The sequence below is a fragment of the Suricata suricatta genome, chromosome 16 (genome assembly GCF_006229205.1).
Source record: "Suricata suricatta isolate VVHF042 chromosome 16, meerkat_22Aug2017_6uvM2_HiC, whole genome shotgun sequence".
NCBI classification, from domain to species: Eukaryota; Metazoa; Chordata; class Mammalia; order Carnivora; family Herpestidae; genus Suricata; species Suricata suricatta.
The window spans coordinates 57,648,341-57,659,761 of record NC_043715.1 but is presented as its reverse complement, the minus strand read 5'-3'; the positions used below and the strand labels follow the sequence as shown (position 1 = coordinate 57,659,761).

General features: G+C 52.7%; 1 protein-coding gene across 1 annotated transcript; it reads right to left on the bottom strand.

Moving 5' to 3' along the window:
- Positions 1-8,661: 8,661 nt before the first annotated feature.
- LOC115279917 (olfactory receptor 5V1-like) lies at positions 8,662-9,588 on the bottom strand. The gene has a single exon (XM_029924416.1). The coding sequence runs from the start codon at positions 9,586-9,588 to the stop codon at positions 8,662-8,664; it is 927 nt and encodes a 308-aa protein (XP_029780276.1).
- Positions 9,589-11,421: the final 1,833 nt, after the last annotated feature.

The following is an 11,421-nucleotide window of genomic DNA, read 5'->3' as shown; positions in this document are numbered from 1 at the left end:
AAAAAAAAAAAAGAAGGCAAGTCACTCCTGATATCAGTCAGTCAGGCGCCCTCGGGGCCGGTGCTCAAGCAGAAATTGGCGGGGGGGAGTGGGTGTAGATGTCGGTCACCATCTGATGGTGGGAGGCCTTGCAAACCTGCCTGACTTCAGAAACGGCTCCCAGCGTGCAGCCACACACAGAGACTTACGGACGAGGCCTCAGTGGGGTTGGCTGTGCGCCCACCTCAGCTTCGAATCTCTCCTTCCCCTGATGCTCGCGGTTGGGAAGCTGTGGGTTCAGTGCTGGTGCCCAGGTCAAAAGTAGGTCTCCTACAGGTGGGGTCTCGGAGGGAGGAAGTACGGCACCCACTGCCGTGCACCTCGCCCACTTCAGCCTCTCAGGTAAGAAGATAGGCTTGGAATAAAGAGAAGAAGTGACCTGAGCAGCAAAGAACCTCCACCATGAGGTGCACCTAAAGGAGCCCTGGGGGCCAGGACGGGCCATGTGAGGAGAAGGGGAATAACTCTAAGCAAAGAACCTCCTGTTACAAGATCTTTTGATTTTTCAAGAGATGCTAAAATACTCAATTTGTATTGATGTCTCCCGATATTTTAATGGCAACGGCTAATTTAAAAAACCCAGTCGGGACCAGAGAATTTTGCGAGCCATGTGTGGTCCATAGGCCCCATTGGGGGCCTCTGAATCACTGTGGGCCAGATCCTCTGCTGGTTTCTGGCCCTCATGCTTTGACCAGGTAGGAATTGAGAGTGAGTAGGTTGGGAGAGGCGGTCACTTGCTCAAGAGAGCCAGCTAAAGACTGGTGGTGTCATAACTAAGTCCCAAGTCAGGCCTGTATGACTCCCACGCTGTGCTGATACCGAGCCTGTGGGTTTAAGGGAGTGTTTCTCGATGTGTGGTCCCTGGACCAGCAGTACCCCGTTACCTAGTACAGGAGATGAGTGATGGCCCCCAAAGAGATCAGGTCCTAATCCCCAGAGCCTGTAAATGTTACCTTATTTGGGAAAGGGGGCTTTTCAGATCTGATTAAGGATTTTGAGATGGAGAGATTACCGGGTGCGCCTTACATGCTGTTAATGTATCCTCAGAAGGAGGCAGGATGAGGTTTCACACATACACATGTGTGCACACGCATGCACATGCATGCGCACAAGATTTGAAGACTGGAATGATTCGCCCGGGAGCCAAGGAGCACCAGAAGCTACCAGAAGCTGAAGAGGCAAGAGAGGATCATCCCCTAGAGCCTCCAGATTATGGCCCTGCCGACATCTTGATTTGGACTCCGTGATACTTGATTTGGGTTTCTGACCTCCAGAACTCTGCGAGAAGAAATTTCTGTTGTTTTAAGTCACCAAGTTTGTGGCCATTTGTGAAAGCTGTCACAGGAAACCAGTATCCTTAGGAACATGTTAGAAATGAACATTCTGAGGCTCTATCCCAGATCTACTGAGTTAGAAATTCTGGGAGTGGGGCCCAGCACTCTGTCTTTTAACGAAACCTCCAGGGGGTTCTGGTGCAAGGTAAAGTTTCAACAAGAAAGGCTTAAGGCAAGGGCTGAAAACCGGGACCGGGCAGTGTGTGCAAACGTGTTGGTGGGGCCTGTGGCAGAGCAGGCGTTTGTGTGTGTGCATGAAGTGCTTGGCCTCCGCAGGCGTGAGGGCTTGCGACTCTGTCCTGAAAACCAGTATTTCTCAAATTTTCATGTCCATACAGAGAAAGGTAATAAGCAAAACAAGGTGGTGTGTGCTACAAAGGAAAGGAAAAGGCAAGAAGGCAGAGGAGTGCCAGTTGGGAGGGCTATTTTTTTTATTTAAAAAATGTTTTTACTTATTTTTGAGATAGAGAGAGACAGAGTGAGTGGGGGAGGGGCAGGATTGGAGGAGACACAATCAGAAGCAGGCTTCAGGCTCTAAGCTGTCAGCACAGAGCCCAAAGTGGGGCTTGAACTCATGAGCTGTGTGGTCACGACCTGAGCCAAAGTCCGACTCTTAATTGACTGAGCCACCCAGGCACCCCCTGGGAGGGCGAAGTTTAGACCTGTGGTCCAAAGAGGTGGCCTTATGAGAAGTCAGCCATGGAACACGGAGAGGGTTCTGGGCAGAGGGAAGAGCATGAGCAAAGGTCCTGAGGTGACAGAATAGCTTCAGCGTTGGAGGAGATGGGGGAGCACCGTCTCCCTTTGCTGGCTTTGCTTTGTCTCCTTTTGCTATGATGACTTTTAGCCATGAGTAAGACTATATGCCGCGTTGAGTCACTGAACCTGGGGAGGGGTGGTCTTGGGAACCCCCCAGGCATGTCCCTGTGACTGACGTGTGACATGATGAATGGTGCTGAAGGCCCCACGTGCGTGGTGTGTTTCAGTAAGAACTGCTGGAAGTTAGATGCCGCCCTCACTGTAGGCGCAGGATTTCTCTCTGGTGTGTACCTTCTGACGTGCTTCAAGGGATGAAACACGGCTCAAGCTCTCGACATTCCTTACACTCTTGGGTGCCTTGATGCTGTGGGTGTGCCAGTGCTTGGTCAGGGAGGAGCAGTGCCAAAGGTGTCCCCACAATGCTCACATGTAGGGGGCTTCCTGGTGTCCCACACTGTCCGCATGTGCAGGGGCTCTCCCCAGTGTGGGTTCTCTGCTGGAGGCTAAGAGAGTTGGTGTAGCTGAAAGTCTTTTCGCAGTCATGGCATTTGTAGGGCTTCTTGCCTGTGGGTTTCCGGTGCTCAGTGAGGGCGCCTGCCCCAGAAGCGTTTCCCACAGTTGGGGCACTTGCAGGGGTTCTCGCCTGGATGAGTTCTCTGATGGAGATTAAGGGATGAGGCAGCTAAAGGCCTTTGCACATTCACTGCATCCGTAAGGTTTCTTCCCTGTGTGGATCCTCCGGGTTGGCTGGAGAATGACTGGTCACAAAAGGCCTCCCCACTCTTGTTACAGTGATAGGGTTTCTCGCCAGTGTGAACTCTCTGATGCTGACGAAGGCTCACCCTCTGGCTGCAAGCATGGGGCCTCTCCTCTGTGTGGATCCTCCGTGTTGTGTGAGGAAGGGCTTGGGGCTGAAGGCTCTCCTGCATGCAGGGCACTCACAACCTTTCTTCTCCGTGAAGACGCTCAGATATGTCCCTGGGACTGGCCTCTCAGGGGGGCTGTCCTCTCTGCAGGCCTTTATGAAGTTCAGGTTCCCAAGTCCTTTCTTTTGGGGTGACATTCCAGAGACATTCTGTTTTGTAGGTATCCCGTTGTCAGGCCTGGGGTCATGGTCTGAAAGGAAGTTTTTAAAACTGCAAATGTCTGTGAGATGTGCGACAGGACCCTGAGACCGAGGTGGCTGTTCCATTGCCAGTCGTGATGGTTAGTCTTGTTCGTCAGCCCGGCCATGCTCCAGTCCCCTGTGATTTCAGCCTCCTATGAACCCAAGTGTTGCTCAGAAGCTAGTTTCTAGCGGCAGCGAGCACTTACAATCACTTTAGGTAGAGGAAATCATCCAAGATAATGTTGGTGGGCCACATCCACTCAGTGGGAGGCCTGAAGAGTGAAAACGGAGGCGACTTAGGGGGAAATTCTGCCTGAAGGCTGCAGCATCAGCCCCTGCCTGAGTTCCCAGCCTGCCGAGCAGCCCCAGAAACACCAGCCGTTTCTTAACGTAAACCCCTCAGCACGTACAGCATATTGGTTCTGTGTCCTTGGAGAGCTCTGACTGAGGCAGCAGCTCTCTGGTGAGGCTGGACACCAGGGTCCAGACTGGGAACGGGAAGTGTGCGCAGACTATAATATGGGAAAGCAGAGGAGAGGTCGTCCGGGAAGAGGAGAACTTGGAAAAGACAGGCTAGGGCTTGGGGGCCTGGGAGCCCCTGCGGGCTGCAGTGAGCCCTCGCTGCCTCACGGCCACGTCTCACCGGCGCTGGGTCACGTGAACACTCGGTGAGTCACATTCCCAAGTCTGGCGCTACTGACATCTTCGGTCACGTGGTTCTCTGTGTGGGGACCGCCCCGGGCAGCATCCCAGGCCACTTCCGACTCCCAGCTGTGACGACCAAAACTGTCTTCAGGGCTACACGCCGCCCCAGGGCAGAGCCGCCCCAGTCAAGACCACTGCCGTAGGGGCCGAGACGAGACATTTTAAAGAACGAAACGGGATGGAGCAACTGCGTGTCATGTACAATAAGGATAAGTATCATTTTGTGAAATTTTCATTTCCAGTATATCAGATGCGTACGTAGTGTGTGCAGTGAGCTGGGAAGTAAAAGGCACCTTTCTTCAGGGCTGTGGGAGAAGCAAGTTTGAGGAACTGACACAGGGCAGTCAGCTCGGCCACAGGGATAAAGAGAGCCAGAGACAGGGAGAAACAGGGCTTTGGACCGAGCGGAGACGTCCACAGTGTGTTCTCTGCAGGCAGCCCTCAACGGGACCCCCACTTCCGGCCCTTGCTGACCCTGCCAGCCTCGTCTGGGCTGTCCCTTCCCCCCCACACACACCATAGACACACGCTGGCATATGAGTGTTCACCAGGCCTCAGCTACCAATAATGGGTAACCCTAGTGTGGCTAAATCAAAAGTTCTCTCACTAAGTGTGGTGCGTCCCCCGCCTCTTGACTTCGGTCTGGCCTCTAACCCATGTTGGCCAGCGGTGGCCCTCCCAGTCCTCCAGCATCCCAACGTCCTTCCTGCCTTAGGGCCTCTGTCCTCGCCCTTCCCTCTGCCTAGAACCTTCCTCCTCCAGCGTCTCCTCCAGCATATTGCCACCACTCAGGCTGAGCCCGTCTCTAACGCCTAGTGGCCCAGCCCTAAGCCGCTGTGCCCTGCTGCTCTCTGGTGTTTTCTTCAGGGCACTCCTGAGTGACGGCATTGTTTACGGCTGTCCCTGGGCTGTGTGCCCCGCGGGAATGGAGGGCCTGCCCACGTGCCACCCACGGGCAGAACTGCAGAGGCGCCCCCAGAACCTCAGACACCAGGGCGATGAGCACGCTCCCCCGGTGTGACCACCGGGCAGGTGTGCAGTTGTGCCCGATCACAGCCAACACGCACACACCACACTCACTTCCGCAGGCAGGTACATGTCAGCGCTGTCCACACAGCCATCCGAGGTTCCCGGAGTCACCTCCTGACAGGCCGGGATGGGCCTCTCGCACACAGAGTACTCTGGACTGCGTCCCCACCTCACGAAACACCCACTCATAGCGTGACAAGCCACACTCTACCCTCAGTGCGCACGGACTCGCACGCCCGCACGTGCATATGCACACACATGCCTGCGATCGGCCCTCATGCGTGCACGCGCACACATACCTGCACTCACGCGCCCACCATGCACACCGTGTGCGTGTGCGCCGCTCGGGCCCCACCAGACCCCACCGGAAGCATAAGTGCGCCAGGCCCGGTGCGCGGAGCACTCTGGGAGACGTGGGCCAGAGTCTGGTGCGCAGGCGCACTTGCTTGAGGTGCGGCGGCTCTCTTCTCTGCGGAATAAACTCTTCTTGTCTACATGAGGAGGGATCGGAAGGCAATGAGAGCGGAAAGGGTCATGCTGCTTAGAGAGGTGGTTTGGAAAGGTCTCTCCAAGGAGATAACAAACATGAAGCAGCAGCAGTGCCCAGTTTGGGGAAAGGTATTCGAAACTGAGGAAAGAGCAAGTGCAAGGGCGTCGAGGCAGGAAAAGGATTGATGTGTTTGAAGAACTGAGGTAACACCAGCAGAGCTTGGGATAAAAGATGGGGGGAGGAGGCGGGGGAGGAGGCTGGAGAGGTGCTGGAGTCGCGCCTGGAGAGCCTCCGCAGTGAAGCGCTGCCCCAGGCATAGCGCCACGTGATTCGTATGCTAAACAGGAACCCGTGGCCTCTCGGCGGAGGGGGTTTGGGAAGGAAATAGTGGAGGCAGGGAGACTGGGGAGGAGGCCCGTGGATAGTCCAGACAGGGATGATGGTGTGCTGGGTCAGGGCGGTGGCCGGGCATGGCGTGACGTGCATGGGCTTGAAACCCACATGGAGGGCATAGTGGATGTGGAGGGTGAGGGGGAGAAGGGGAAGCAGAGTGCCTAGTAGATTTCTGCCCTGGGGATGGGAGGGTGGGTGGCAGTGCACTAAGCGGGGTGAAAAAAGGCGAAAGGTATGGAGGAGACATAGAGCGCTGCCTCGAGCTGTGTTAAGTTTCAAGTACTTGCTACATGTTCATTCAGTGTGATTTTACATCAATGTATTCATTCACCAACCAATCGTTTATTGAGATTCTGTGATGCACAGACACCGTGTTTGATGCTGGAGCATGCTAACACATCTCATAAGAGTTAGTTACTAATATTCAAAAATGTTACAAACCAGTTGTGACACTGTAGATTCATAATTTGACATCAGCTGTGGTGAGGTTCTTTATACCATGGAAATTGGCAAATGCTACCGTATTTCTTTTTTCAGAGAGTCTGTTTTCCATCACACCACTGGATAACACAAAACAAACAATGCAATCTCTATCTTCATTCAGCTTTAATTCTCATGGGGGAGATAGATTTGTAAATAACTAAGTAAACAAATCAATAAACTGCAATGCATATTTTGGAGAAATGAGAGTTCTGAGAGTACAGAAGGAAAATGACCCAGGGAGGCCATTGGGGCGATCAGGAAGTGATATGTGAGCTGTGATCTGAAGTCTGAGCAGCACGTTTTAATATGGGAAACCAAGATGTGTTTTATTGAAAAAGTGTCCTCGTTTGATCAGCAGTGTCTGTGTCTTTCTTGGTGGAATGTGAAGTGATGGAGCATCCTCCACTTGGTGGGTGATCTGGATTCAACTGCACTTGTTAATCTGACTGAGGAAAGGGTTGTCTGAAGCAGGTTTATGGAGCCCCCAGATGCCATGCAGGCGTGGCATAAATTACTGTGGAGAGGGGACTAGGAACCATTAAGGGTTCAGGGGTCCTGGCCCTGGGACTCTAGCTAACGCCAGTCAGCGTTGGCTTTTCTGTTGTTGTTGTTGTTGTTGTTGTTGTTTTGCTTCACATTTGTTTGGTCAGAAAAGTATATGTTGAACACCTAGTGTGTGCCAGACAGTACACACAGCATTGGCGGAAACAGAGCTCTGCCCTCCTGGAGGTTATATTTGGAGGGAAGGGATGGGGATTCGTGGCCAAACAAACTGAATCATCTAAGAAGTTCAGAAGGGTGACAAATGCAAATAGGTAATAAAATGGGGGGATTGAGAGCGACCTGGAGGTGACCTGATTTGGGGAGGAGGGTTAAGGAAGACCCTTCTGAGGTGACATTGGAGCTGAGACCTAAAGGACCACACCGAGCCGGCCTCCCGGGTCCAGGGAACCCCAGTGACTGGATGTTTCCTGTCGCGTTGAGTAGGTCTCAGGTCATTATGGGAATGACGTCCATCACCTTTGCCATACTCTTTCTGCTAAAAGTACATCACAGGTTTCTTCCACGTTCAGGGAAGGGGATTATACAAGGAGGATGTGACCCATTGGTGACACCTCAGCGCGTGCCTGCCACACCCACGTGGTCACCAAAAATGTATCTCATCTAACTGGCTCAAAACATGCCCCTTTTCTCTTTTTGGACAATTTATGTCTCTCCCAGGGGCTATGCCTTTGGTGAACAGATTAGTATTCTCAAGTAGAAGAGGACTCTCCATTCTTCAAGGATATGTTAGCAGAGCAACCTTCTCCTAAAATCTCTCTCCAAAAGTTCTGAACAAAGTAATGTTTTTAAAGTCATAGAGGGGGCTCAGTCACTTAAGCACCCTACTTCGGCTCAGATTATGATCTTACCGTTTGTGGGTTTGAGCCCCGCGTTGGGCTCCGTGCTGACAGCTCAGAGCCTGGAGCCTGCTTCAGATTCTGTGTCTCCCCTCTCTCTGCCCCTCCCCCACTCGTGCTCTGTCCCTCTCTGTCTCTCAAAAATAAATAAACATTAAAATATTTTTAAAAAATAAAGCCATGTGGATCGGAGAACTTGGGGGCTGGCAGAGCGACGAGATAGGAGGACCCTGGTCTCAGAATGACTTTGTGGCATAGCGACACCAGGATCGGCCTCACACATGTTCGCCCGAACGAGAACGAAGCCTTCTGTATTATTGAAGCCACTGCCACTCGCTTTCTGTGAAAGCAACTGAGCAAAAAATCCAACTCCTGTAAACATGGTAGAAAGACAAAAATGCCTCAACTTTCCCTTAGAAGGAGTCACATGAAGACTAAACAGTATATCCCTGAGTCTAATATGGTCTATTTCTCTTCTGGAATCATTGCTGCTTCTTCTGATGAAGGCATTGGCTTGCATTTAGAACAGATATTAGATGAAAAATGTCTGTTGTTGAAGATTAGAATCACGTTGGGTCAGCCACAGTGTGGCCACTTGTGGAGGCCCGTGCAAACTGAGAGGAAGGATTCCTATTGGACGGAATGATCCCCACTATTTGTTCACTCCCTCTAGCTCTGTCTTTTCCTGTATACACATGGTACCACTTGCCTAAATTAGATGCATGTTGGACATCTCTCCACCTTACCTAGACATCCACTAGGGCCCCTGCATGGCTCAATGTCGTCCAGCGTTGTTGCCAACTTTTTGGCTACAGGTGTGCACCTGGTGGTCTCCAGAGTCACTAATACCTCTACTATGACCACGAGGAAAATCCTGGAAGAGTGGATTTCTGGGTCCCTCTCGTGTCCATCTACCAAGTTCTAAAAGGGCACCTGAAGATAAAGCTTCTGCAGGGCCTCCCTCATGTCCTTGTTCCTCAGGCTGTACATCAGTGGGTTCAGGGTGGGCGTGAGGATGGAGTAGAAGACAGCAGCCACGCGCCCTCGCGTCGGGGAGTAGCTGGTGGTGGGCTGCATGTAGGCAGAGCTACCGGTGCCGTAAAACAGGAGAACGGTGGCCAGGTGGGACGGGCACGTGGAAAGGGCCTTCCAGCGGCCGGCCATGGACTGGATCTGAAGCACGGTGGCCAAGATGCGGATGTAGGACAGGACAGTGAGGGCAAAGCAGCTCATAATGACGCAGCCACTGGCTACCGATCCTGCTGCCTCGTGGGCATCCATGTTGGCACAGGCCAGGCGCATGAGTGGGGGGATGTCGCAGAAGAGGTGCTCAATCACGTTGGGGCCACAAAAAGGCAGGGAGAAGGTGTTGGCTGTGTGGAAGGCAGAGAAAAGGAGCCCGCTGCCCCAGGCCACCGCCACCAGGGAGGCACAGGTCTGGGGGCTCATGGTCACTCTGTACAGCAGAGGCCTGTAGATGGCCACACATCGATCGAAAGCCATGGAGGTGATGAGAAAACACTCCGTGGACCCAAGGCAGACAAAGGCAAAGAGCTGGGAGGCACATGCACGTGGGGAAATCTCCCTGGAGCCCAGCATGGTGGCCACCAGAGCCCGGGGCAACGTGGTGGACACGGAGCAGATATCCACCAAGGAGAGGTGTTTGAGGAAGAAGTACATGGGCGTGTGCAGGCGGGCGTCATGTGTCACGGCGGCCACAGTGGCGATGTTACCCAGAACAGCGGCCAGGTAAATGAGAAGGAAGGCAGCTGTGCTGAGCAGCTGTAACTCAGGGACAGCCGAGAAGCCCTGGAGGAGGAAGGCAGCTACCGCTGTGAGGTTGGCCATGGTCTGTCTTCGGAAAAACTCCTGGACCACAGAGGATGCCCAAGGAGCAGGCCAAGAGGGGAGTGGCGAGACCAAAGCAAAGACCTAGGAGAAGAGAAGAGGGCTGAGCTCCTCTGGAGAGGATGCTCAAAGGCTCCTTCCCGGAGCACGTGTGCATAATTCGTCTTCCCGGGAGGTCTCAAGTTCAAATACCTACGGAAGTCTGGCACATACATAAGTGAGTGAACCTGGCTGAGATGGATGTTCTCTCCAAACGAGACAGCCGCTCTGAGCTCTCGCCAGCTGTCGGTGGTGGACCAAGCCCTGCCAGATCCTCTGACATTTTTCAAGAAAAGTTGTAAATGTGAAATTTCCCAAGTTTTACAGGTTGGCAGCAAGTTCGAATTTAAGACGCTGTGCCCATCAAATGGGGCTCCCAGTTGAAGAGTTTTGGTCTTGCCATGCATATCTGCTTCAAAGCTCCATAGCATCTTTTTTTAATGTTTATTTATTTTTGAGAGATAGATGCAGAGAGACAGGGCATGAGTGGGGGAGGAGCAGAGAGAGAGGGAGACACAGGATCCAAAGCAGGCTCCAGGCTCTGAGCTGTCAGCATGGAGCCCTATATGGGGTTCAAACTCACAAACCAAGAGATCATGACCTGAGCTAAAGTCAGATGCTTAGCCAATTGGGCCACACCATAGCATCTTAATTATGGTTTCCAATCCAAGGGCTTCTAATGATCCACCCCCCCAAGACCATGAGCACCCCCTACCTGCATACAGGGACCACTTCTTTCTCGTGTCTTTGTTTCCTGGCATCCAGCCCAGGAGGTAGTACATTGTAGGGAAGGAGAATTTAAGAATGCCTTTGTGAAGACCCTGTGTGGCTCAGTTGGTTGAGCCTGTGACTTCAGCTCAGGTCATGATCTCACGGTTCATGAGTTTGAGCCCCGGTTGGGGGCTCATAGCACAGAGCCCACTTCAGATCTTCTGATCGCCCCCACTCAATCTCTGCCTCTTCCCCACTTATGCACTCTCTCTAAAATAATAAATGTTAAAAAAAAAAAGAATGCTTTTGCAACCAGACATCCCGGGTTGGGATTCTGCATGACCTTGGACAAATACCTTAATCTCTCTGAGCCTCAGTTTCCTCCTCTGTAGAATGGGATAATGCAGCGCTGTGAGGGTCACATGAGACCCTGGAAGAAGCACACTTAAAACAAGGCCAGGCAGGTGGTGAGCTGTCGCTCAAGGTTGGCGCCGTTAGTATTATCAGTTTCTTTTCATTATTAGTCCCCAAGCTGCTGGGATTGTGTAGTAACATAGACATGAAAACATAGTTTTAAACGTCTTCAGGGAAAGTATCAGTTTTCTCACACTCCATCAGCCATTGTCCCCTCAGGTGCGATGGAAGGGCAGCCCTGGGCGGCTGGGTGGGCTCCTCTGGGACATGAGCAACCCCACTTGGTAGGCGGAATAGTGCCTGGCCCCCACAGAGGTGCATGCCCCAGTCCCCGAAGCCTGTGGGTATGTGACCTTACGTGGCAAAGGGAACTTCGCAAACAGGATGCAGTTAAGGACTCTGAGAGGTGGAAATTATTCTGGACTGCCCGGCCGTTGTGGATGAATTGGGTCCCACCCTCACAAAATATATGTTGAAGCCTTAACCCCCAGTTCCTCAGAACGGAACCTCGTGTGGAAATTGGCCACTGCAGATGTAATTCGTTAAGATGCAGTCCTTACAAGAAGATGATCCTATGGAGAAAGAGACACTTAGGGGACCGTGATGGCCAAGAGCTTGAGTGATGAAGCAGAGATGGCCGGCGACCCCCAGAAGCGGGGCGGGGGCGGG

Bases quoted from the DNA above. Each gene is read 5' to 3' on its own strand.
- LOC115279917 (XM_029924416.1), bottom strand. From the start codon at position 9,588: ATGGCCAACCTCACAGCGGTAGCTGCCTTCCTCCTCCAGGGCTTCTCG.